Below are 26,070 nucleotides of genomic sequence, written 5' to 3' on the forward strand. Positions count from 1 at the left end.
GAACCTGAATCCTTTGAGGATGTTCAGAAGTTGCCTCGGGAAGAAGCCAGCAAATGGCATGAGGCGATGCAGAAGGAGATGAACTCAATGGAGTCTCTTGGAGTGTTCTCACTCACTCAGCTGCCGGCTAACCAGCAAGCTATGAGCTGCAGATGGGTTTACCGACTTAAACCCACAGAAGCAGGAGAACCACAGTATAAAGCGAGGTTAGTGGCCCGAGGATTCACACAGAGGAAGGGTGTCCACTTCACAGAGGTATATTCGCCGACCTCGAGAGCGGAGACTTTGAGAACGCTTTTGGCGATAGCAGCACAGACAGTTGAACAGGTGGAGAAGTTTGCTAAGGAGCGTGGAAAGCGGTTCAAGCTAAAGCAGCTTGGAGATGTCAAGTCCTATCTAGGCGTAGAGATCACAAAAGCAAGTGATGGAAGCTTTTTGCTTCGCCAGAAAGGTAAGATTGAACAGTTGCTTGAGAAGTTCAGGATGTCTGATTGTGCAGGTGCCAGATCACCCATGGAGGCTGGATACGTGAAAGAGTGTCAGCAAGTAGAACGCGTGGTGTTCGAAAATACTGAACTCTTTCAGTCAGCTCTGGGTAGTCTGTTGTATCTGTCACAGTGGAGCAGACCAGACATAGTGTTTGCTGTCAATCTGCTCAGTAGAGAGGCTTCAAGTCCTAGTGTGCAGGCCTGGAATGGTATTAAGCGGGTGCTACGTTACCTGCAAGATACCAAAGACTTTTGCCTCAAGATGTCAGCTGAGGGTGATGTCAAGCTGACCGCCTGGGTGGATTCGGATTGGGCTAACCTTGAGGACCGCAAATCAGTGTCAGGCCTAGTGGTGAAGTTTGGGGACTCAGTGATTGGGTGGAGGTCCCGGAAGCAAAGTCTCATAGCGCTTTCATCTACTGAAGCTGAGTTCAGTGCGCTATCAGAGGTTTGCAGAGAACTGGAGTTCTATGTGTGTTTGGTCGAGGAAATCTGTGGAGAGAATTGTCTGCCCGTTGTGGTGCATGAAGACAATCAACCATGCCTCAAATTGGCTGAGAAAGGGCAATTCAAGGCGAGGACCAAACATTTGGACATACGGTTCCGGAATGTATGTCAGAGCGTTCATGACGGGCTAGTTGCTCTAAAATACTGTCCCTCAACCAAGAACCTCGCTGATGGTTTCACAAAACCATTAACCTTCCAGAAGCACGAGGAGTTCTGTGAGGGTCTGTGTATGGGGAAAGCATTGTTGGCTATTGTCCCCAGATGCAGGACAAGAGGGGGTGTGGAGTTTGGAACTGACAGGGTTAAAACTCCGTGGTGTCCTGTATCTGGGAGGAGCTTGAAGCAGAGAAGTGAGTCACAGTGTGTGTCTGCATTCAGACTTGCTTTCGCTTCTGACTGAGACGCAGCTCAAGCCTGAGAGGCTGCGTGTGTGCTTTTGGAGCACAAAGAATGTCGGAGGTTTCTGATGGATTTACTGCTTTGTAAATAAACGCTTCTAGAGATAAGAACCGAACTGTCTCTGGACTTGATTTATCCCTCATCTCACACGGATGCAGGACCGCTGCTACTCTGCTCTCCTGCCAGGTCAGCTCCCAAGCAGAGCCACGCAGGGAAGCCTGACTGGACGCAGGATTTTTCCCCCAAAAATACTAGCACTGATATCATGGCAACTGGTGGGGAAAGTCTTATCTCAACAGGCCATAATGGAAAGCAGAAATAAATTTCTGAATTAAGGAGGAAGCAGTCTTGAAATGGTCAGTCCCTGAGAGAATCTTAAGCAATCAGGAAACAATTATCCCGCTCCCAAACCGTGCTTTTCAAAGGAAAACTAAGTCCCAACTGTGTCGAGAATTTTTACCTTCAGGTTCATTGACTTTTGTTTCAGACTCAGGGAGGGATACTCGACAGACGAAGAGGCCCACCTCCGAATCGCCTAGTTGTTTAAGGCTGAGGTATGATGTGTTACCAATGCTTGCACTTATGATGCCGGAGGTGTTATCTGATTGGCCACCTGCCTCCCACGTAATCATCATGCCTATGGGGACAAAGCCAGAGATAGTGCACACCAATATTAGACCTAAGGGAACAAAATATATAGACAGTCAGTCAGACAGACAGATGAAATTCCTGGTTTTTTAATGACTTTATATTACTGTTTTTATGGTTTTTCTGATATTGCTTTACAGTTTTTATGTTGCTTAGTGCACTATTTAAGATTTAAGCAGCTTAGAAACCTCTACTTTTCATCTCTGTCCTTCCAGTCTTGCTTTTGTCTGCCATCTGTTCTTCTCTACACCCCTTTGATTTTCCTTCTCTCTGACCCTCTTTCCCATGCATATTCTCTTTTCATGGAATCATAGAATTCCAGAATTGGAAGGGACCCCAATGCTCATCTAGTCCAACCCCCTGTAATGCTCACTTACTTACTTACTTCATCAAAACTTTTCTAGGCATTACAAATACAGGGCATCCTAAAACATTTAAAATATATACAAATAAACAGCCATGTAAAATATATAATGATGAGGAATTTCATTGGGATTTCTTCCTGCTAAATAGTGCCATTTAGCACTCCGCACTCCAAGAGATACTATTAAGAAAACCTCAGCCCCCCCTTGCAGTTAATTCCACGTTAATCGGATATTTTCATTGTGCCCAAAAAGGGGGAGTAGCATGCATTTGCATAGCAGGTTGTAAAATGGACATTAGAAAAGGATATGTTCTACAGTGTCTGGCACATTCAAAGAACATCCACAATGTCTATCATTTCTGGGGATGTTAAAAAATCTGCCCTTGACAAAAGTTGAAGGAAAAACATTCAGTCGGGCTAAGATAAAGGTCCTGAGTTGGACAGAAATTATTATTTTTGAGAAATCTGACCCTGTTATCTCGGGGGAGCAAATTATATTTACACCTGGCTTGATGTTGTTTCCCCCCAATGTACCTTAATCTGTTTTGACTATTGCAATAAATATAATGCTCACTCAAATTATACAAGGGTTTCAAAATCTGATTTGAATACCAATAGATCTGATTTTCCTATGTAAGAGTTGGAACTTCTGGATTTATCAGAGTCCGTAAGTAGGTCAGAGAGTAGACTCAAAGGTTGGCAAGAAAATGGAAATGCAACCAGTATTTTATAGTGCTAGCCCACACCCAATATTCCATCGTGTGTATACCTCGTTCTGCACACATTGTCTCATACATGATTGAACTTGGGAGCCCCAGGAGACGTCTCAAGACGGATGTGAAGGTGATCCGACTAAGACATCTGTCACCCCATTGATCACCAGGGCTGATCTGACTGACCTGGCTGGCTAGGCAGGTGTCCCCCTGTTTCATGTGCGTCCCTCCCTAAGCTGCAGGCTCGGTGGAAGAGGAAGACTTTTTTTTTAATAAAATATTTATTGAAATTTTACAAAAACATAAATTTACAAAATACAAAAAAAGAAAAAAACATACAAAAATACATTAAAAATAAAAATAAAAATACAAAGTACAAAAAACAGATAGATACAAAAGAGTTAAAAACAAACCCATTTTTTGTAACTTTAAACTCATTAGCTTGTTTCCTTGACTTCCTCACACCTCCCCTTTTTGTATTCCCATTTAAATTATCAAATCAGCAAATCCTTACCCTCTTTCGTTTATCTTAACTCTATCTTAACATATTATAGCTCTATATTTTCATCCATTATCAACTCATTTTTGCATATTCTCATTAACTTTGTTGCTAGTGCCTCTTATTTTCAATCCAACATCATTTTTAACATTCATTAATTTTACAGTGTTTCTGAAGATAGTCTTTAAATTTCTTCCAATCTTCTTCCACCAACTCTTCTCCCAGGTTTCGGATTCTGCCAGTCATTTCCGCTAATTCCATATAGTCCATCACCTTCATCTGCCACTCTTCCAGGGTGGGTAAATCTTGTGTCTTCCAATACTTTGCAGTGAGTATTCTTGCTGCTGTTGTTGCATACATGAAGAAAGTTCTATCCTTCTTTGGCACCAATTGGCCGACTATGCCCAGGAGAAAGGCCTCTGGTTTCTTCAGGAAGGTATATTTAAATACCTTTTTCATTTCATTATAGATCATCTCCCAGAAAGCCTTAATCTTTGGGCACGTCCACCAAAGGTGAAAGAATGTACCTTCATTTTCTTTACATTTCCAACATTTGTTATCGGGCAAATGATATATTTTTGCAAGCTTGACTGGTGTCATGTACCACCTGTATATCATTTTCATAATATTCTCTCTTAAGGCATTACATGCCGTAAATTTCATACCGGTGGTCCACAACTGTTCCCAGTCCGCAAACAAAATGTCATGACCAATATCTTGTGCCCATTTAATCATTGCAGATTTAACCGTTTCATCCTGCGTATTCCATTTCAACAGCAAGTTATACATTCTTGAAAGTATCTTAGTTTTGGGATCTAACAATTCTGTTTCCAATTTTGATTTTTCCACCTGGAAGCCATTTTTTTTGTCCAAATTATAGGCCTCTCTTATTTGATAATAATGAAGCCAGTCTCACACTTTATCTTTTAATTTCTCAAAACTCTGCAATTTCAATTTATCTCCTTCTTGTTCCAGTATTTCCCAATATTTCGGCCATTTGGCCTCCATATTGAGCTTTTTCTGAGCCTTCGCTTGCATTGGTGACAACCACCTTGGGGTTTTATTTTCCAGTAAGTCTTTGTATCTTATCCAGACATTGAACAATGCTTTCCTGACAATATGGTTTTTAAATGCTTTATGTGCTTTAACCTTGTCGTACCACAAATATGCATGCCACCCAAAAACATTGTTAAAACCTTCTAGGTCCAAAATGTCCGTGTTCTCAAGAAGCAGCCAGTCTTTCAACCAGCAGAATGCTGCTGATTCATAGTAAAGTTTAAGATCTGGCAGGGCAAATCCGCCTCTTTCCTTTGCATCAGTTAATATTTTGAATTTTATTCTGGGCTTCTTGCCCTGCGAGACAAATCTAGAAATATCTCTCTGCCACTTCTTGAAACAGTCCATCTTGTCCAAAATTTGCAATGATTGAAATAAAAATAACATTTTTGGCAATACATTCATCTTTATAGCTGCAATTTGACCCAACAAGGAAAGCTTCAAATTTGACCATATTTCTAAGTCTTTTTTCACTTCTGTCCAGCATTTCTCATAGTTATCTTTAAATAAGTTTAAGTTCTTAGCAGTCATATTAACCCCCAAATATTTTACTTTCTTAGCTAATGTTAAACCAGTCTCCTTCTGAAACCTCTCTTTCTCAATCAGTGTTAAGTTTTTCTCAAGAACTTTAGTTTTTTACTTGTTCAGTTTAAATCCTGCCACATGACCAAATTCTTGAATCAGTTCTAATACCCTTTTCGTACTAGATTCTGGCTCCTGTAACGTCAAAACTAGGTCATCTGCAAAAGCCTTCAATTTGTATTGTTTGGCTCCAACCTGAATACCTTTAATCAGACGGTCCCTTCTAATCATATTTAACAAAACCTCCAGGACCGAAATAAAAAGCAATGGGGAAATTGGGCAGCCTTGTCGTGTCCCTTTCTCTATCTTAAATTCCTCTGTCATCACATTATTGACTATTAGCTTAGCCTTTTGTTCTGAATAAATTGCACTTATACCATTTTCAAACCCTTGACCCACCCCCATCCCCCGAAGATTTTTCTTCATAAAATTCCAAGAAATATTGTCAAAGGCTTTCTCCGCATCTATAAAAATTAAAACTGCTTTAGTATTAATGTTCACTTGCAACTTCTCCAATATGTTAATTATGTTCCTCGTGTTGTCAGACAAGTGTCTACCTGGGAGAAAGCCAGCTTGGTCCTTATGTATCTCTTCCACTAATCCTTTTTTAAAATCTATTAGCCAAAATATCAGCAAAAATTTTGTAATCCACATTGAGCAGGGATATGGGGCGGTAGTTCTTAAGTTGTGTCTTTTCAGACTCCGTTTTCGGTATAAGTGTAATGTAGGCTTCCTTCCACGACTCTGGCGCTTTTCCCCCCTCCAAAATTTCATTACAAACCTCCTTTAGTGGCTGAATTAACCAATCTTTCAAAGATCTATAGTATTTTGAGGTTAAGCCATCCGGCCCTGGAGATTTACCCAACGGCATATTCTGAATGGCACCTTCTACCTCCTGTTCTGTAATTTTGTAGTTCAGCATTATCTTATTTTCTTGAGAGATTTTTTGTAATCCATTTGTTTTTAAAAATTGGTCTATATCAAACTCTTTCTGTGGCCCTTGTGTATATAACTCTTTAAAATACCTCTGGAAGCATTTTCTAATTTCCACTGGATTCTGAATGTTCTTTCCTTCCACTTCCAAATTAGTGATAGTATTGAGCTTTTGTCTTTTTATCCCAGGTAGAAGGAGTGTACTGTTCCTCGGTCAAGGCTTGATGATAGCTGTGCTCCCTGTATAGATAGAACCTCCCTGGTAGAACCTCCCCCTGTAATGCAGGAATCTCAGCTAAATAATTTCAGCTACATAGTTTGTGAGAGCCCTGACTTCTTTGCCCCTATCAGAAGAATGTCTCTTCTGTCCCCTAAACCTACAAAGATCTCAGCACACAGAAACAGGCACTTACAAATCTTAATAAAAGGGTATTTGTTTTGGAACCATGGGATCTGTCCCTTTGGAATGACTATCCCGTTTACTGCTGGCAAATAAGCAGAAAAGTTGGCGTAAGAGAATCCAAGGGTTGTTATTGCTCTGTTTCTAAGGGTGGTTCCAGATGCCCAGATTTCAGGTACATGCATGAGAAGGCTGCATAGAGGAAGGAAAGAGAAGCAAACTCACGTGTATCAGCCTGGGAAGAAGTCAGTGGCAGGCTGGCCCCGCAAAGGAGTCCCACAAATGGTAAGAAGATCTTGGCCCACATTTTAGGATTCAGTGTGAATGGCATGTGGTCCACCAGGCCTGCTTATATAGCATCCTGGGAGACTTTGGTGAGATATGTTTCCCATCAGTAGCTCCACCCAGACAATCCAAGAAGAGGCTATTCTGTGAGGTTCCCAGAAAGTCCTTCCAGAAACTTGAGTGTAATTGGGATTTGTGGGAAATCCTTATAGCTATGGGGAAGTTCGCCTATTGTTATTATTTAATTTGTATACCACCCTTCATTAGCAGATCACAGGTGAGGATGTTTCACCCTTCCCATTGCAAGAACCTGCTGACAATATTTCAGAAAGGAGGGGGTGGATTTTGCTCATCGCTTCTTCTGCTCCAGCCTGTGGGAGTCTGAGTGTTATCTGTATATAGATAAGGTGACTGCTCAAGCAGCTGTAACACTCATGCAGTCCAGCGTCTCCAATTAGTCTTTAGTTAGTTTATGCTGTAGATAATAAAAGAAGTTATACTTCAGAGCTGTCGTTCGTGTGGTTCATTCTCTGCTGTGCTCCGCTGACTTTTGGAACTGAGTTTGGTGCTCACTGTTTCTAAGGGTGGTTCCAGATGCCCAGATTTCAGGTACATGCATGAGAAGGCTGCAAAGAAGAAGGAAAGAGAAGCAAACTCACGTAGCTCCACCCAGACAATCCAAGAAGAGGCTATTCTGTGAGGTTCTCAGAAAGTCCTTCCAGAAACCTGAGTCTAATTGGGATTATTTAATTGTTATTATTTAATTTGTATACCACCCTTCATTAGCAGATCACAGGCAGTTCAGAACATAAAAGTACAACATGAGAACACAAAATATATAATCTTCTTCCCTGATCTTAATTTTTTTTTTTGGTGTACAACTTCTTTTTATTATTATTAAAGATTTTCTTGTTTTACTGAAGTATGTGTAATGTCTCTCATATTTTTTCCATGTAACATTTTTACAAATCAGTTTCATTTGTTGAGACATTAGTGGGGGAAAAAGGGGTGGAGATGGGTGGAGGTGGGGGTGGGGTCGGGTGGCGATGTTTCTATTTTGCTTAATGTATGTAGGGTTTTGTGTCAGCATTGCTCGTGCCGGTTCTCTGCTGTTCATTTGTTTTTCTTTGGTGGTGAAAGAGTTTGGGGTTAGTCTATGGTGTGGTTGTTTGTTTGTGATTGGCTGTGGTTATCTTTGTTTTCGTGTGTGAGTGCGGTGTGTGTGTGTGTGTGTTTTGGATCAGGTTAGCCATACTGATTTGTATGCTGTTGGTGGGTTATTGTCATTGTCTTGTTGGGCTGTGTATGTGATAAAGGGGAGCCATACCGGGATAAAGGCGTCTTCTTCTGTTTGTCCCCATGTCAGTTTCAGTTTATTGGTTAATTTTTCTAGTAAGGCTGTTACTATTTGGTACCATTGGTCCATGCTTGCTCCTGACAGGTCTCTCCAGTGTCTGGTTATGGTGTTTCTGGCTGCTGAAAGTAGGTGGGTTATGAGTTCTTTGTGGTGTAAATGGGCATTGTTGTCTTGGAAGATGTTTAGTAGGGCCAGTTCTGGGGTGGTGTCTAATACTTGCTTAGTTATTTTACATATTTCTCGTATGGCTGTTGTCCAGAATAGTTGGATTTTGGGGCACTCCCACCACATGTGGAGGTATGTGCCTGTGGAAGTGACCCTCTCCAGCATTTTGGTGAGGTTCCTTGGCGTATTAGCGCTAGTTTTCTTGGTGTTAGGTACCACCTGTAGGTGAGTTTCAGAGTGAGTTGTTTTCTTTTTGTTGATACAGATTTAAAGGGGGGTTTAGACCACATTCTGGTCCATTGAGTGGGGTTAATCTCATAGCCTATGTCATTCTCCCATTGTTTTTTGATTGTGTCTAGGGGGTTTGTGGGATTTTGGAGTAGTATTTTGTATATTGCGGATACCATCCCTTTACCGTTTCCCTTTGTTGTTAGGAGGAGATTTTTGAAGGTTGTCAGGGGCCTAGTTGCTGCTGATTTTACTGTTGGGTTGTTTAAGATGGCATGTAGTTGGTGTTGTGTTAACTAAGGCATTTGGTGTCTTCTAGTTTGTCTTGTATTTCTTGTATTGACAGAGGTTTGTTATTTTTATAAAAGTCTATTAGGCGATATAAGCCTTTGGTTTGCCAGGTTTTATCTGGAGGTTTTGTGCTGCATGGTGGAATAATGGGTGGTACGCCAGGGGGATTAGTGGGGTTGGGGTTGGGGATAGTTTGCCTATTTCTGTTTTCCATGCTTTGAGCATGGTCTGTGTGAACCTGTTAAGTGTTGTGGCAATTTTCTTTAGTTTGGGATTATATGGCATATTTGGTTGGCAATGTAATATGCTTCTATGTTGGGGATTCCCCATCCTCCTTCTGAGGTGGGGAGGTACAGGTGTTTGGGGCTTATCCTTGGTTTTTTATGTGAGAAGATAAAAGAGTGTAGTTTTCTCTGCCAACTGCGGAGTTGGGTTGGGGGGATCCAGATTGGGAGGGTTTGGAATAGGTAGGTTAGTTTTGGGAGGGTAATCATTTTGATCATGGCTATTTTGTCTGTGAGAGTGAAATTCATGTTGTTCCATCTCTTTAGGTCTTTGTTAATTTGTCGCCACAGGGGATTGTAGTTGTGGAGGTACAATTTATTGAGGTTTCTGGTTATTTGTACCCCTAGGTATCTGAACTTGGTGTGGCAAAGTTTTATTTTGGTGCCCTTTGTGAGTTCTTTTTGAGTGTGAGGAGGGGTGTTGAAGCACATAGCTTCTGACTTTGTAAAATTTACCTGTAGGCCCGACACCATTGCAAATGTGTTGAGTTCTCTGATTAGGGAGGTTGTTGTGCTTATGGGGTCTGGTGTTGTGACCATTAGGTCGTCTGCAAAGAGCCCTAATTTATAGGTTCTGCCTTTTATTTCCACTCCCTTGATGTCTGTGGCTGCTCGGATGCGGATTGCTAAGGGTTCCAGAGCCAGGATAAATAAGAAGGGAGACAGTGGGCATCCTTGTTTCGTGCCTCTTTGGATAGCTATAGTATTAGAATCCATATTGTTAGTTCTGCATTTTGCTGAGGCTTGGGAGTATATTTGTTTGAGGATTTGTAGGAAGTTGGGGCCAAATTTCACGTTAGTTAGTACTGCTAATATGTATTTCCACTCTAAGCAATCAAAGGCTTTGAGGATGTCTAGGGACATACCGTATTTTTCGCTCGATAACACGCACCTGACCATAACACGCACATAGTTTTTAGAGGAGGAAAACAAGAAAAAAAAATTCTGAATGAAACAGTGGATGTATCATTTTTGTGCTTCATGCTGCGGCCACAGACATGTGATTTGATGGTGAGTTTGGGGTAGCCCAATGCAAAGATCCTGAGGATCCATGTGGATCCATGCTTTGTAACCACGTTTTTGCACCATTGCAGCCCCAGGCAACAGTGGGTGCGTGATTTTTTTGGTGCAGGCTGTAGCCATGGACATGCTATGTGATCTGATGGTGAATTTGGGGTGACCCAATGCAAAGATCCTGAGGATCCATCTGGATCCATGCTTTGTAACCACGTTTTTGCACCATTGCAGCCCCAGGAAACAGTGGGTGCATGATTTTTTTTGCACCATTGCAGCCCCAGGCAACAGTGGGTGCGTGATTTTTTTGGTGCAGGCTGTAGCCATGGACATGCTATGTGATCTGATGGTGAATTTGGGGTGACCCAATGCAAAGATCCTGAGGATCCATGTGGATCCGTGCTTTGTAACCATGTTTTTGCAGCATTGCAGCCCTGTTTTTGCATCAGATCATTGCTATGTGATCTGATGGTGAATTTGGGGTGACTCAATGCAAAGATCCTGAGGATCCATGTGGATCCGTGATTGGAACCACGTTTTAAGTAGGGAGGGAAGGAAAAACATAGAAGCGACAAGGAGAGGGGTGTGCAGAGAAGCAGCTGGCTAAGAATGCAGGAGAGGGGTTTTACCGGAGGGAGGAAAGGAAGGCAAAAGTCCCCCCCCCACAAGCCAGCCCGCTCTCTCTCTCTCCCCCCCCCAACCTGCATGTTGCCTTCGAGTCCCAGACGCACGGAGAGGAATCTGTTTTCCACTCTGCTTGCCTGGAGGGGAGGGGTTTTCTCTGCTCTTTGTTCCGTCTGAGCAAACACAGTAAGGAAACAGAAGCGGGTGGGCAGTAAGACCCTGAGGCAGAATGCAGGAAAGCAGCAGCTTCCTCTTTCCTCCCTTCTCCGGACGATTTGATATTTGCCTGATTTTTGCCTTCACTCACGCTTGTCAGCTCCAGGGACCACACATTCGCTCTATAACACGCACAGACATTTCCCCTTACTTTTTAGGAGAAAAAATCTGCGTGTAATAGAGGGAAAAATACGGTAATTGTCAATGGGAGTTTAGTTGCCTTGCTGTGTTCGATCAGGTTCAGTAGTTTCCTGATGGGGGCTGTTATATTGCGGCAAGGGACAAAGCCAGTCTGGTCTGGGGCTATTAACTTGTGTAGGAAGATTTTTAGGCGGTTGGCCAAGATTGATGTGAATATCTTGTAGTCTTGGTTTATTAATGAGATTGGGTGGTATGATTCTACTTTGAGGCTGTCTTTTAGTGGTTTTGGGATGGAGATTATTTTGGAGTGGGTCCAGGTTTTGTGGATGGGCCCCCCTTTTATGATGTCGTTGAATAGGCGGGTCATGTAGGGCATCAAGGGTTCTTTGAATTTCCTATAGAATTCTGCTGTGAAGCCGTCTGGGCCTGGGGCTTTGTGTGGTTTCAGGTTTTTGAGGACCGCATCTATTTCCTCTGGGGTGATAGGGCTGTCCATGAATTCCTGTTCCTCATCAGTTAGGGTGGGCATGGTCAGTCTTGCTAGAAATTTTCTGATTTCCTGCTCTGGTGGGTTATGGGAGGTGTATAGGTTGGAGTAGAATTCTGCAAATTCTGAGGTTATTTCTTTGGGGGAGAATGTTATGTTGCCATCTGTTTTGGTGATGCAGTGTATTCTTGTTTTGAGTGCTTTTTTCCTACATCTATTTGCTAGTAATCTGGAGTTTTCCCCTCCATGTTCATAGAAACTTTGTTTAGAGTATAGAATGTTGACCATTGTTTTGTTGATTTCTAGGGAGTCTAGTTCTCTCCTTTTTTATTCTATAAGTTTGAGGAGTTTTTTAGATCCTGTTTGTTTGTAGCGTGATGAGAAGGCTGTGATGTCTTGTTCTATTTTGCTAATTTTTGAGGAGGTTTTTTTTTTAAGGAATTTTTTCTTTTTTATGTAAGCTCCTCTGGTGACCGCTTTCATTGCGTCCCATAGGGGGGAGGAGTAGCATTGTTATTCCAGGAGGATTGCTCTTTCAGAGCCCTGCCATCACCGGCGATCTCCGGCATTGAATGTGTTGGTCTCGTGTGGGGCACCAAGGAGAGCTTGGCTGTCTGGCTGGTGTACCGACCACCCAGCACACCGGCAGCCACCCTGTCAGACCTGCTGGAGGTGGTGGCAGGCTGGGCCTTGGAGTTCCCAAGGCTACTGGTTTTGGGAGACTTCAACGTCCATGCCGATGCCGCTCCCTTCTCACAGGCTCTGGACCTAGTGACTTCCATGGCAACACTAGGGCTCTCCCAGTTTGTTTTGGGCCCCACTTATCAAGCAGGCCACACGCTGGATCTGATCTTTGGGGCTAGCATAGATGTGATCATGCTCCCCCCTGTGGAAGTGCCATGGTCTGATCACTACGCTCTGAAAGCCAAGATTGACTTCCCGCTCCTCCCCTGCTTGCGTGGCGAACCTATTTGGGCTCGTCCGCGAAAACTGATGGATCCTGATAGATTCCGACAAGCCTTGCGGGACCCTGCTCCTCCTGACGACTCATTAGATGACCTTGTTGAGGACTGGAATAACCGGCTCTTGGCAGCCATTGATGAGATCACGCCTAAGCGCCCTCTGCGACCCCGTTGAAACCGGGCCACTTGGTTTACTGTGGAGCTCTGGAAAATGAAGCGGGATCTCAGACGGCTAGAGCGAGTATGGCGACGGACTCGTGACGGAGCCTCAAGAACATCTTATAGGACGCTTATGAAACCCTATGAGATGGCTATGAAAGCTGCTAAGAAATCTTACTTTGCAGCTTCCATTGCATCCGCTAGCTCTCGCCCAGCACAACTTTTAAAAATAATTAGATCAATAACGTCCTTAGGAGGACAACCAAATTTAAGCACAAATTCGACCCACAGCTGTGAGGCATTCGCGAGCTTTTTTGCGGAGAAAGTCCTGTTGCTCCGCCATGACCTCCCTGCCAATTTAGATACAATGTCTGAACTGGAGGCCCCTTGACTGACTTCAGGTCCAGTGTTGGACCATTTTGATCGAATACTCCCTGCTGATGTGGATAGATTCCTCCAAGTTAGTAGGCCCACCACCTGTCTCCTTGATCCGTGCCCGTCTTGGCTGATTAGGGAGTGTCCAGATGTTGCGCGGACCCCCCTGGTTGAAATTATCAATTTGTCCCTTGACATGGGGACATTCCCAGGGGAACTGAAGGAAGCAGTGGTATGTCCACTCTTAAAGAAAACTTCATTAGATCCCTTAGACCTATCCAATTACCGCCCAGTTTCAAATTTTCCATATCTGGGTAAGGTAATTGAGAGAGCAGTTGCTGAGCAGCTTGGTAGATTTCTGGAGGAAACATCAGCTTTAGATCCATTTCAGTCCGGTTTCCGTCCTGGTTTTGGGACCGAGACGGCTCTGGTTGCCCTAACAGACGATCTCCGTAGACAGCTGGATCGAGGTGGGTCAGGACTGGTGATCCTTTTAGATTTGTCAGCAGCCTTTGACATGGTTGATCATGATCTTCTGGACCACCGCCTCGCAGACGTGGGGATACAGGGCATAGCCCGTAACTGGCTGTGCTCTTTTATCTCTGGTCGGGGACAGAGGGTGGCACTAGGGAGGGAAATGTCATCGCGCCACTCCTTGGTGTGTGGAGTGCTGCAGGGCGCAATCCTCTCCCCAATGCTTTTTAACATCTTTATGCCCCCCCTTGCCCAGATTATCTGGAGCTTTGGGCTGGGCTGTCACCAATGTGCTGATGACACTGAGCTCTCTCTGCTGATGGATGGCCACACTGACTCGGCCCTGAACACACTGACCAGATGCTTGGAAGCTGTGGCTGGATGGTCTCAAGGTCCATAAATAGCAACACCCTTGTGGTCCTGGGCCCTAAGGAAGTTAGATTGGCTTCAACCAGAGCCAGGGCCTTTTCAACTCTGGCTCCAGTCTGGTGGAATGCTCTGCCTCACGAGACCAGGGCCCTGCAGGATCTGATTTCTTTTCGCAGGGCCTGTAAGACAGAGTTGTTCCGCCTGGCCTTTGGCTTGGAGCCAATTTGATTCCCTCCCTCTCTTTCTTTTTTCTTTTCCTTCTCCTTCTGCGATGAGGCTACATTTTAATATTTTAATGTTTGAATATTTTAATGTTGTATTTTTTAATTTTGTTTTTAAGTTGTAATCATTTAACTTGTTTTTATTATTGCTTGTAAGCCGCTCTGAGCCCGGCCTTGGCTATGGAGGGCGGGGTATAAATAAAAACTATTATTATTATTATTATTATTATTATTGGAGGGGGGTTGTTGTTGCTCTAGCCAGAACGGTCAGCTCTGAATTGGTTCTGTTCAGTGATTTCGCTCAGTGTTTCAGCTCAGTGATTCAGCTCAGCTCAGAGGGTGGCCACATCTGGCTGTGCTCTGATGTCCATCAATTCCACCTTTGTTGCCAGTGTTAAGTTGTGGGTGAACATATCAGACGACACAGCAATTCTTCAAACAGCTCTTGTTTATTCACAGGCCAGAACAGAACTGAACTGAAGGGTTCATCCAGCCTGCTCATATAGAGCTCCACTAGAACGCAACAGTAACCATTTTCTGTAATTATCCAATCACTGAATGTCACTTTCAATCCCTTATTTGCATATATGGACCTGAGTGAAAACTACCTACAGCATCCCCCTGATGGCCCAGGGTGAGAACTTCAGTACATAACACGTTCTGCGCTTGCAAGGAATTGGTTCTCTCTGCAGCCGGCACCACCACATTCTTGTTTAATGTTCAAGGATTTTAAAAAGGAGACTGGTTTCTTTGGGTCTGTCTTCTTACTTAAAACCAGTGCAGCAGAAGACTGAACAGGCTCTGTTCTGCCCTGGCAGGTAGGCAGCCAATGGCCTTTTAGCAGCGAGGCATCCCCTCTCACCTGAGCAGGCCTCTCATTGGCCAATTCAAAGTGCAGGAGCTGACGGGAACTCTACCTGGGACATGTCAGCAACATGCTTTAAGCAACCGATGCATTCAGCATGGTAGGGTTATTCCGAAGGACGTGCCTCCTTTCTTTATTTTTCACACCAGCTTCACAGCAGCAAGACGTCCCCAAACTTTATCCCAACTCGTTGATCATAATATCTGAAACTACATGAGGCTTTCCCAGAATCTACCTGCATTCTGCTTTCTGGTCAGGAAATATTGCTCCTCTCAATGACACATGTTCCCCAAGGAGTAGAGGAGCCCCTGTCTTGTAACATTCACATTCATCAGTAGTGGTAGAAAAACTGCTTTAAAAATGAATCTGTAAGCCTCCTCAGTAACTCTAACTCCTCTCTCTTTTATATCCAGGTTACAATCCCTGCAAAAGTTTAAATGTCATGGTTTCTCCCCAGAGAATCATGGGGGCTTGCAGTTTGGCAGGAGTGCTGATTATTATCTGTTAGATTCTCTGACATTTCAAATCTCTACAGAAGACCGGGGGTCATTGTGCGTGTGGCCCCCAGTAGGAAAATCTGTGGCCCGCTAGGCTTACTTGAGCTGGATGAGGACACAGTCAGATAGCAGAGGTTCTAGAAAAAAATTATTGAGGGCAAAAGTTGTTGCTGGCTTTTATGTCTCAGTGGCGGCCCTGGCAGGTGGGCTACTAGTGCCCTTTCAGCAGCAAAGCATCCCCTCTCACCCAAGCAGGCCTCTTATCCTGCCAGCTCCCCAGGTGTCATGGGGAACTCTTAGATGGCTACCTGACCATCTGCGTTCTGGCTGCTTGGGGACAGCGACCAAACACGAGGATCTGCAACAGCCACCCACTCGGAGGAAGGGGCAAGCGTCCATTTCCCAACATTATATGGAAGACACCCAGCATCCCAGTCTTTCCAGAGAAGGCATTGGCATGTTCAGGTTGCTGCACAGGCTGGGTTTGAAAACCAAGGAGAGCTAAAAACATCCCCCTTGTGGGGATGTTTAGGAGACAGTGGTACCTCGGGTTACATACGCTTCAGGTTACAGACTCCGCTAACCCAGAAATATTACCTCAGGTTAAGAACTTTGCTTCAGGATGAAAACAGAAATTTTGCAGCGGTGGCGCAGCAGCAGCAGGAGGCCCCATTAGCTAAAGTGGTGCTAATAGTTTCAGGTTAAGTACGGACCTCCAGAAGAAATTAAGCACTTACCCCGAGGTACCACTGTAATAGGCAAGGAAATATTTGTTAAGTAGTATCCTTCCTTCACTCACGCTAGTGAGTGATGTAGCAGAGCAAATTCCCTCTATATTCACGGAAGCTAGTTGGTAGATGTTATGTACTGAGTTGAATAGGATCCAAAATGCAGCAGTCTGATTGGTCATAGAACAATAGGATTAAGAATGCAGCAGTCTGATTGGTCCTAGAACAATAGGATGCAGCAGTCTGATTGGTCTGCAGGAGCCACCCAATCTAGCCCCAGGTGGAAGTGAATCTGCAACCTGATTGGCCTACAGGAGAATCCCGGAATTAGCCAATCACGTGGGCCCCATTGTATAAATAATATATATAAAGCAGACGTTTGGGGGGAACTTCCATTCCTCGCTACTGTGAGCTGAATAAAGAGCATGAAATCCACACTCGACTCCGAGTATATTTCAGTAGATTTGTTTGAATCTCTACAAGATGACTAATCCAATCTGACTTGCCTAGATGGTTTATTCCTGGTGTCCCCTTTTCTCCCTATTAAAATACAATAAAGACTCACAAGTCTGTCTTTAAAAGTAGAACAATAAGTTTACTCATAAGTTGTTCACAGTACACATCATAGAAGGCAGGCTTTAAGCTTCAGGTTGCAAACATAGAACGTGGCTTACATCCTTTGTGAGGATGGGCCCAAGTGCTGCTGGCTGAGAGCCAGCAGACAACAAAATGGTTGCGAGAATGAACTGAGAGTTAACTGAGACAAGATGACCGCGTGACTTGCCCTTTTATAGAATCATGCCCATCTGCTGAGTCACTTACAGGGGGAACAGGAAGTCAAACACCCACCTGACAGTGTCCACTCTAGGAAGCAAAGCATGTTGTAATTGACTGTACTGATGTATTACATCCCACACCATATCCCATAACCTCTGCACAGTTACCTAGGTAGCTCCTTAAATGTGTGGAATGGGCCACCAAGGCAAGGATATAAAAATCTGCCTCCAATAGAAGTGCACCACCTGTTCATCTAAGTCACCCTAGGCTGGGTAAACATTGCGTGACCAGGTGGCGACCTTCCCAGCCCCCAGGGACAACCAGAAAGGAATAATGACTCGTGACAACGTGTTATGGAATGGAAATTTGGCCACAGTTTTATTAACCTTTCAAATATAGGAAGAACTTGGCTTAGGCATTGGGCGTGTATCCCTCCCAGCCCCCCAGCCGGTGGAACTAGGGCTCCTCAGTGTAAATGGGATATGGGGGTGCCCCGCAAGACACATGTGTACGCAGGCAGCCCACTCCATATCCCGTCATGCAGGGTAGGTCACTGACAATCTTTCAGTGTATGGCCAGTGACACCCTCCTGATGTCAAGCCCCCTTCCCAATCTCAGTGTCAAGTAAGCGCCCAGGGAAGATGGGGAACCAAGTGACTCTTCAAAGGGACGTGGGCTAAATTGCAGATACGCTACAAAGTGAAAGGTAGCTGCAAGCCCATTGCCTCCTTGAGACCAGCTTAAGGAACAATCCGTGATGCTTCCATAAAGAAAAGGGTGCAGGAAATACACAAAAAGTCTGACTTGAAAATTCATTTTATGTGAATAGTAGTGTATTCAGCAACAAATGCTAATGAGCAAAAAACATGGAATAGCTAGCATGAAACACCTGTTTCCAAATACTTCCTTCATCAGTGTATTGCTGTAAAGCTGTCAGGGGCTGGCCAGTGTTGGATGCCAGAGACTGGTCTGACTCTGACCAGGAAGAAAGACAGTCCCAGACAGAGCAGCCTTTAACAGAGGAGGAAGAGAAGAACTGGGGCCCCCTTCCTTCAAGATTCCCAGTAACAGGGAGAATAGCAGATTCAGAAGTCTCACAGTTGGAGGCTGAGGGAAATAGACAGCCCTGATAACTTTGCTAGGTAACCAGGAGGGAGGGAACGTCTGGAAGGCTCTGCCTCTGAGAGCAGCGGTGATGCTGCTCCTTCCCCTCGGATTAGGAGGCAGGAAAGGGTTAAGGAGCAACGGAAGCACAGGGGCAAGATGATGGGGAACTGGCTCATCCTGCTGCGGAAGGGCAGGAGATTCAGACTGAGCAATGGATGTCTTGAGAGAAGTTGGCTCGATGCCACTCTCTCTGTGTTATTGTAAATAAATGGACTATAAACCAGTCGGAGGCTCATTAATTCTTATTGGAAACTTCCGTACACGCCTGCAGACCTGACAAAAGGCAAACACAAAAAATTATTGCTGTCTGTTCAATATACGATCAGGGCACCAGAAAATATTTTTTCAGTGAGGCTCGTTAGATAATAAGATTGGTGAGCAACAATTATTTATCATTTCAAGTGATCTAATTGTGGCAATAGTAGTTTTTGGAGTATTTTTGATACCACTTATGTTGGAAAGACGTGCTATAGGCTAGCTACTCCATCTATCTTTTGCTCAATAACATTTGATGCTGAATACATACACTGCCATTCCCATAAATTAAATTTTCAAATCAGCCTTTCCGTGTACATCTTGTTATTTTGCTTTAGCTTATGTATACACGCCATGTTTTTTTATTTAATTGCTTTCAAGGCAGCCTCAGAAAATTCAGGACAGTTGACGTGTATGTTATTCCTTTCTCACAAATGAGTCTAGTCACAAGCAGCGGAGGTGTAAGGTCAGAGTGTTCCTTCTCTGTTTTGCTAATTCTGCATCTTGTCCTCTAAAGAAGATTGGGATAGTCATTTCCAAGGGAAAGAGCCCTTGGTTCCAAAACAAATATTTCTTTATTAATATTTGATTCCAATCTAGCAGAATTAGCATGCAGCAGAGCAAAAGACAATGAACAGTCCAAGGATCATCTCATTCTTTGCCAGATGCCAAGTCACAATGATCGTCAGACACTGGTCACAAGACTTGCGTGTGCAAGAAAAGGGTACACGTCTCGCACGTACACCAGGTTCACCGGCAATTAAAAACCTCAACCTGTTCTCCAAGCCCTTCACAAAAAGGAAAGCAATGAGGGGACTAATAAAAATCAAGGCACATTGTCTTCCTTTGCATTTTCTGGTATCTTAAATTTGCACTTCAGTCAGTAATAATGTACTACGCCGTTTATTTCCAGAGAAGTCGCCCTGTTTTCAGCATCAACAAAGAGCCTTGGGATGCTTTAAAAACGCAACACATTCCTACGTTTACCCAGAAAAAACGCCCATTAATGCATTAATACATGAGCATTTGCTTACTTTTTACACACCGTTGCTGGCTAAAGGAAGCAGAAGAGAAGAGACATAAAGGGCCAGAACGGGCCAGGGTTTGCTCCCCACTGATGAAGAGACACTGTGTCTCACGCCCTTTCCCTACACATCCACCCTCTCCTTCTTTGAGCCTTCTCTTTAAGCCAGAGGTTTTCAACTTTTTTGAGTCCATGGCTCCCTTGACCAACTACATTCTTTCTGCGGCACCCCTGTGGGGCTCAGAAGCCCATTTATGTCACCCTTGCCTGCAGAGCTGGCAGCTTCTCACCCTTTTTCACACACCCTCCCTTGTGGAGGGTTCTCTCAGTCTCCTCTCCTATTTCCTCTCCTTGGGAGAACTCCGGGTAGCTGCTGCTGCCGCTCCTGGTCTCAGAGCTGCCCCCTTCCTGCCCTAAAGAGAGTTGCCTCCTCACACAGCCCCACAGTCCTTCCAGTCTTGCTTTTGTCTGCCATTTGTTCTTCTCTACACCCCTGTGATTTTCCTTCTCTCCGACCCTCTTTCCCATGCATATTCTCTTTTCATGGAGTCATAGAATTCTAGAATTGGAAGGGACCCCAATGCTCATCTAGTCCAACCCCCTGTAATGCTTATGTCATCAAAACTTTTCTAGGCATTACAAATATAGGGCATCCTAAAACATTTAAAATATATACAAATAAACAGCCATGTAAATTATATAATGATGAGGAACTTCATTGGGATTTCTTCCCGCTAAATAGTGCCATTTAGCACTCCAAGAGATATTATTAACAAAACCTCAGCCCCCCTTGCAGTTAATTCCGGGTTAATGTCAGACAGATAGAATCGGATATTTTCATTGTGCCGTGATTTTAGACTACCCAAAAAGGGGGGGGGGTAGCATGCGTTTGCGTAGCAGGTTGTAAAATGGATAGTAGAAAAGGATATGTTCTACAGTGTCTGGCACATTCAAAGAACATCCACAATGTCTATCATTTCTGGGGATGTTTAAAAATCTGCCCTTGATAAAAGTTGAAGGAAAAACATTCAATCGGGCTACGATAAAGGTCCTGAGTTGGACAGAAATTAATAATTTTGAGATATGTGACCCTGTTATCTCGGGGGAAATTATTAATTTTGAGATATGTGACCCTGTTATCTCGGGGGAAATTATTAATTTTGAGATATGTGACCCTGTTATCTCGGGGGAGCAAATTTTATTTACACCTGACTTGATGTTGTTTCCCCCCCCAATTTACCTTATTCTGTTTTGATTATTGCAATAAATATATCGCTCACTCAAATTATACAAGGGTTTGAAGATCTGATCTGAATACCAATAGATCTGATTTTCCTATGTAAGAGCTCCTATGTAAGGTTGCCAACAAAATGGAAATGCAACCAGTATTTTATAGTGCTAGCCCACACCCAATATTTCATCTTGTGAATTCCTAGTTCTGCACACATTGTCTCATACATGATTGAACTTGGGAGCCCCAGGAGACGTCTCAAGACGGATGTGAAGGTGATCCGACTAAGACATCTGTCACCCCATTGATCGCCAGGGCTGATCTGACTGACCTGGCTGGCTAGGCAGGTGTCCCCCTGTTTCATGTGCATCCCTCCCTAAGCTGCACGCTCGGTGGAAGAGGAAGACCATCCCAGGTAGACGGAGTGTACCGTTCTTTGGTCAAGGCTTGATGATAGCTGTGCTCCCTGTATAGATAGAACTTCCCTGATAGAACCTCCCTCTGTAATGCAGGAATCTCAGCTAAATAATTTCAGCTACATAGTTTGTGAGAGCCCTGACTTCTTTGCCCCTATCAGAAGAATGTCTCTTCTGTCCCCTAAACCTACAAAGATCTCAGCACACAGAAACAGGCACTTACAAATCTTAATAAAAGGGTATTTGTTTTGGAACCATGGGATCTGTCCCTTTGGAATGACTATCCCATTTACTGCTTGGAAATAAGCAGAAAAGTTGGAGTAAGAGAATCCAAGGGTTGTTATTGCTCTGTTTCTAAGGGTGGTTCCAGATGCCCAGATTTCAGGTAGATGCCTGAGAAGGCTGCCAAGAGTAAGAAAAGAGAAGCAAACTCACCTGTATCAGCCTGGGAAGAAGTCAGTGGCAGGCTGGCCCCACAAAGGAGTCCCACAAATGGTAAGAAGATCTTGGCCCACATTTTAGGATTCAGTGTGAATGGCATGTGGGCCATCAAGTCTGCTTATATAACATCCTGGGAGACTACGGTGAGATATGTTTCCCATCAGTAGCTCCACCCACACAATCCAAGAAGAGGCTATTCTGTGAGGTTCTCAGAAAGTCCTTCCAGTGTAATTGGGATTTGTGGGAAATCCTAATAGCTATGGGGAAGTTCGCCTATTGTTATTATTTAATTTGTATACCACCCTTCATTAGCAGATCACAGGACGTTCAGAACATAAAAGTACAACATGAGAACACAAAATATATAATCTTCTTCCCTTATCTTCTTTAGAAGACAAGATGCAGAATTCGCAAAATAGAGAAGGAACATTGTGACCTTAATTCTCTGCTGCCTTGTGAAGAGGGAGCACTGATTGGCTAATGTTTGTCTGAACACCTTATTCTTGTACAACATCCCTATACAGTCATACCTCGGGTTAAGTACTTAATTCGTTCCAGAGGTCCGTACTTAACCGGAAACTGTTCTTAACCTGAAGCACCATTTTAGCTAATGGGGCCTCCTGCTGCTGCCGTGCTTCCGGAGCATGATTTCTTTTCTCAACCTGAAGCAAAGTTCTTAACATGAAGCAATATTTCTGGGTTAGTGGAGTCTGTAACCTGAAGCGTATGTAACCCGAGGTACCACTGTATGTGGAACTGGCACTTTTACCAGTGGTACGTAAGGCACTCCTGCATTCTGCTTTCTGGTCAGGAAATATTGCTCCTCTCAATGACACATGTTCCCCAAGGAGTAGAGGAGCCCCTGTCTTGTAACATTCACATTCATCAGTAGTGGTTGAAAAACTGCTTTAAAAATGAATCTGTAAGCCTCCTCAGTAACTCTAACTCCTCTCTCTTTTATATCCAGGTTACAATCCCTGCAAAGGTTTAAATGTCATGGTTTCTCCCCAGAGAATCATGGAGGCTTGCAGTTTGGCAGGAGTGCTGATTGTTATCTGTTAGATTCTCTGACATTTCAAATCTCTACAGAAGGCCGCAGGTGGGGCGATCAATACTCAGTAGCTTTAAGGAGTTAAAAGTGCCTTCAGCTGAAGTCACTGTGCGTGTGGCCCTGAGTAGGAAAATCTGATTAGAGGTATCAGAGCCAAGTCCGCCAATGTAGCCATGACCTTTTTGTGTCTGTCACACTGGTAGCTGGGAACAAATTTATCTGTTTTGAAGAGCACATCCAAAGTGATACGATAAGTCATCCTTGCATCGTAGTAGCTGTCATAGATATGGAATCCAAGTGTGACATTGGGTAGTAACTTCAGATTCTCATTGATTTCGTTCACAGCAAATGCCAAAGCAAGGATGTGCTGGTAGAATTTTGTCACCATTCTGCATATAGAGGTAGAATTTGTTCATCCCTTTGTATAATGAGTATGTTTCCTGCTATCATATCACAATGTTGGTAATTTCTAATAGAGTCTATTGGGGGGTGGGTATTTGCCAAACCTACAGACACACACGGACGGACACACACACACACACACACACACACACACAGACAGACTTTCTCTCTTAACATTCTGTCATTTACAGAAAAAATATATTTGTGATCTGAGCAGCTACAAAAGATGCAGAGCAACCGAAGCAATTTCTTACTCTGGAACATCAAGCTGGCTCTGAGAAGGATGTTCACTGAATGAAACTTCATGAGAATGGTAAACTAACTGAGAAGCAATTCCACAAATGAAGAGAGCTCCTGGCTGGAACCCCTCATGTGGAACAGGGTGGGGATCGTTTCTGGGACACTCCAGAGTATCTACTTTGTACCCCATGGGAAGCAACAAAGGTAGAGCTATCAGAAGCCACAACATCCAATCAGCGAAGCATCCCTCTAGATTGCAAATCTCCTCTGTACAGAAACAGAAACCACCAGACTTAACAGTCTACACAGGTTGGTGGCTAATTCTGCTAACACATCTCTTAAGAGAAATACATCAGCTATGTCTTTGACTGAGACACCAATGCATGCCTTAAGTGCTAGCAAGGTTAGTTGATGTAAGGTGGAATAAAAGGGGAAACGTATGAAAGGAAAGTGACGGAGCCCTGCCCGCCTTTTCACCTACTCTCAGGTGTACATTGCTCGGGGGGGGGGGGGGCGTATTTATATCAATTTTCAGGTTTACTGGTTGATCATTTTCTAGTATCCTCTGGCAAGTCTTTGGAGCTTTGGGCAGTTGGAACAAATTATAGGGGCTTCCATGATCCTAGGAGGCCAGTGATTAGCCCTTTACCATTTGAGGGCTGTTCCTCAACCCCACCCCCAAAGCAAATCTGTTAATTCCTTTTCCGAGATCTGATAATGACTCTGCACTGTTCCTTGCAGCATTATAATAATAAGCAGCAGGTGGCTAAGAGATCCCCATAGGAACTGCACTCCAGGAAGGAACAGAAATCAACATGTTCAATGGCGGCATTTGGCAACTACCCTTGTAATATTATATATGAATGGCATAAGCTTTCTATCGTACTATGGCAGAATAAGAAGAATACAGGACATTCCATTTGCTAATCTAAAAAGTGACAGGTGGCCCATGCCCCATTCACCAGAAACTTGCCTCCAGATGGGATAGATACAGTAGGATATGCTTCATCTAGTGTTGATTTGTATCCCACTGTTTCTCCAAAGAGCTGAAGTTAGCATACACACTACTACGCCTCTCTATATTATCATTACAGAACCCCTGTGATGTACATTAAGCTGAGAGATATTGAGATTTTATTTATCTATAGATGAAGCATGAAAATCATTGAATCCGGGATAGGCTGAAGAGAAAGATGTAGTATAGGCTGGAGAGCTTGTAATGCTGAGGAAGGCGTGTGCATCATTTTTCACTCTGGGATTTCTCCTCAGGCCTCTGGCTGAGCTTCATGGTGTCATTGATTCAGTCAGAGTAGGAAACTATCACCTGGCTGAAGGCCAAGAGAGAAACCTTGCTGCTGTCCTTCAATACTTGGGTGTTCACATGCTGGCCCTCAATGAGGGAACTAGACAGAGGGCCTTCTCAGTAGTGGCGCCCGCCCTGTGGAATGCCCTCCCATCAGATGTCAAGGAAATAAAGAACTATCTGACTTTTCGAAGACATTTGAAGGCATCCCTGTTTAGGAAGGTTTTTAATGTTTGATGTTTTATTGTGCTTTTAATTCTGTTGGGAGCTGCCCAGAATGGCTGAGGAAGCCCAGCCTGATGGGTGGGGTATAAATTATTATTATTATTATTATTATTATTATTATTATTATTCCACTGAACAGAAACTTCACTTGTATTGAGCCCTGTGACCAAGCCGGTGAGCATTGTCTGTGCTTGCTGAAGGCTGGTTTCTTCGCAGTGCAATAGAAATTGGCATGGGGACCATTCGCCTTGTCTTTTTAAGTTTCCGGTGGGGGTTAGTATGAGACAAAAGGAGAGGCAACAGTTATTAGAGTTAGACATACCTGATGGACAGGCAGCATTTAGGAAATGGTAGTTTTGGAAGGAAGGACAAGCAGGAGCATCTAGAAAGGGCTATGATGATATTCTGATGAACACAGGAATTCTTGACAGGGTTATTCTGAAGGGTTTGCCTACCTTCTGTGTTTTTCACACATGCTTCACAGTAGCAGCACATTGTCTTTTTGCACGCCTTAAGTGAGTTATTTTTAAATATAAAGCAACTTAGAAATGATTTTAAAATCACTGAATGAATAAATGCCTTGGATTAAAACCTCTGCTTTCCACCTCAGTCCTTCACTTCTTGCTTTTGTCTGCCATCCGTTCCTCTCTACACCCCTGTGATTTTCCTTCTCTCTGATCCTCTTTCCCATGCGTATTTTCTTCTTCTTGAATCGTGGAAAAGGGTCCCAAGGGTCATCTAGTCCAACCCCCTGCAAAGCAGGAATCTCAGCTAGCTACGTGGCTCCTTAATGTGTGGACTGGACCACCAGGGCAAGGATATGAAAATCTGCCTCCAACAGAACTGCACCACCTGTTCACCTTGGTCAACTGATGCTGGGTAAACATGATCAACAGGCAGAAGACACTGGTCAGCAAAAGGAATTGTTGTCATTCCACTCACCTTTCTTTTTATAGGACATGCTCTGCTGGGGGGGGAAGACACAAAAATCTGTGCTCGGGGAGATTCTAAACCCTGGTGAGGAAGGATAGGCTAAGAGAGAGTGACTAGCCAAAAGCCCCCCCAGTGAACTTCATGGTTATGTGCTAAACACACTTTGCTTCTAATATAATCAAACTTCAACACGATTTTGCAGGGAGATTAATCCATTCCCCACTTCTTTCCAGAACCCACCCACCACCTCAATCAAGTGATCACATCAAGAGAG

At 43.8% G+C, this 26,070-nt stretch overlaps 1 protein-coding gene across 3 annotated transcripts in view; it reads right to left on the reverse strand.

The window, feature by feature from the left end:
* Nucleotides 1-21,747, reverse strand: part of LOC310747169 (uncharacterized protein) — a 50,927-nt gene extending 29,180 nt beyond the window's left edge. For 2 of the 3 annotated variants that reach the window (XM_083581525.1, XM_083581523.1), the window contains exons 1-2: nucleotides 6,815-7,028; nucleotides 1,855-2,073 (exon numbers count right to left, since the gene is read on the reverse strand). In XM_083581525.1, coding sequence (XP_083437651.1) covers nucleotides 1,855-2,073; nucleotides 6,815-6,920 — 325 coding nt within the window. In that variant the 5' untranslated portion in view covers nucleotides 6,921-7,028. Of the gene's footprint in view, nucleotides 1-1,854; nucleotides 2,074-6,814; nucleotides 7,029-21,636 lie in introns of those variants that run through there. The other variant, XM_083581524.1, reaches the window with a different exon arrangement.
* Nucleotides 21,748-26,070: the final 4,323 nt, after the last annotated feature.

The sequence above is a fragment of the Podarcis filfolensis genome (assembly GCF_964270895.1).
Source record: "Podarcis filfolensis genome assembly, chromosome: 13".
NCBI lineage: Eukaryota > Metazoa > Chordata > Lepidosauria > Squamata > Lacertidae > Podarcis > Podarcis filfolensis.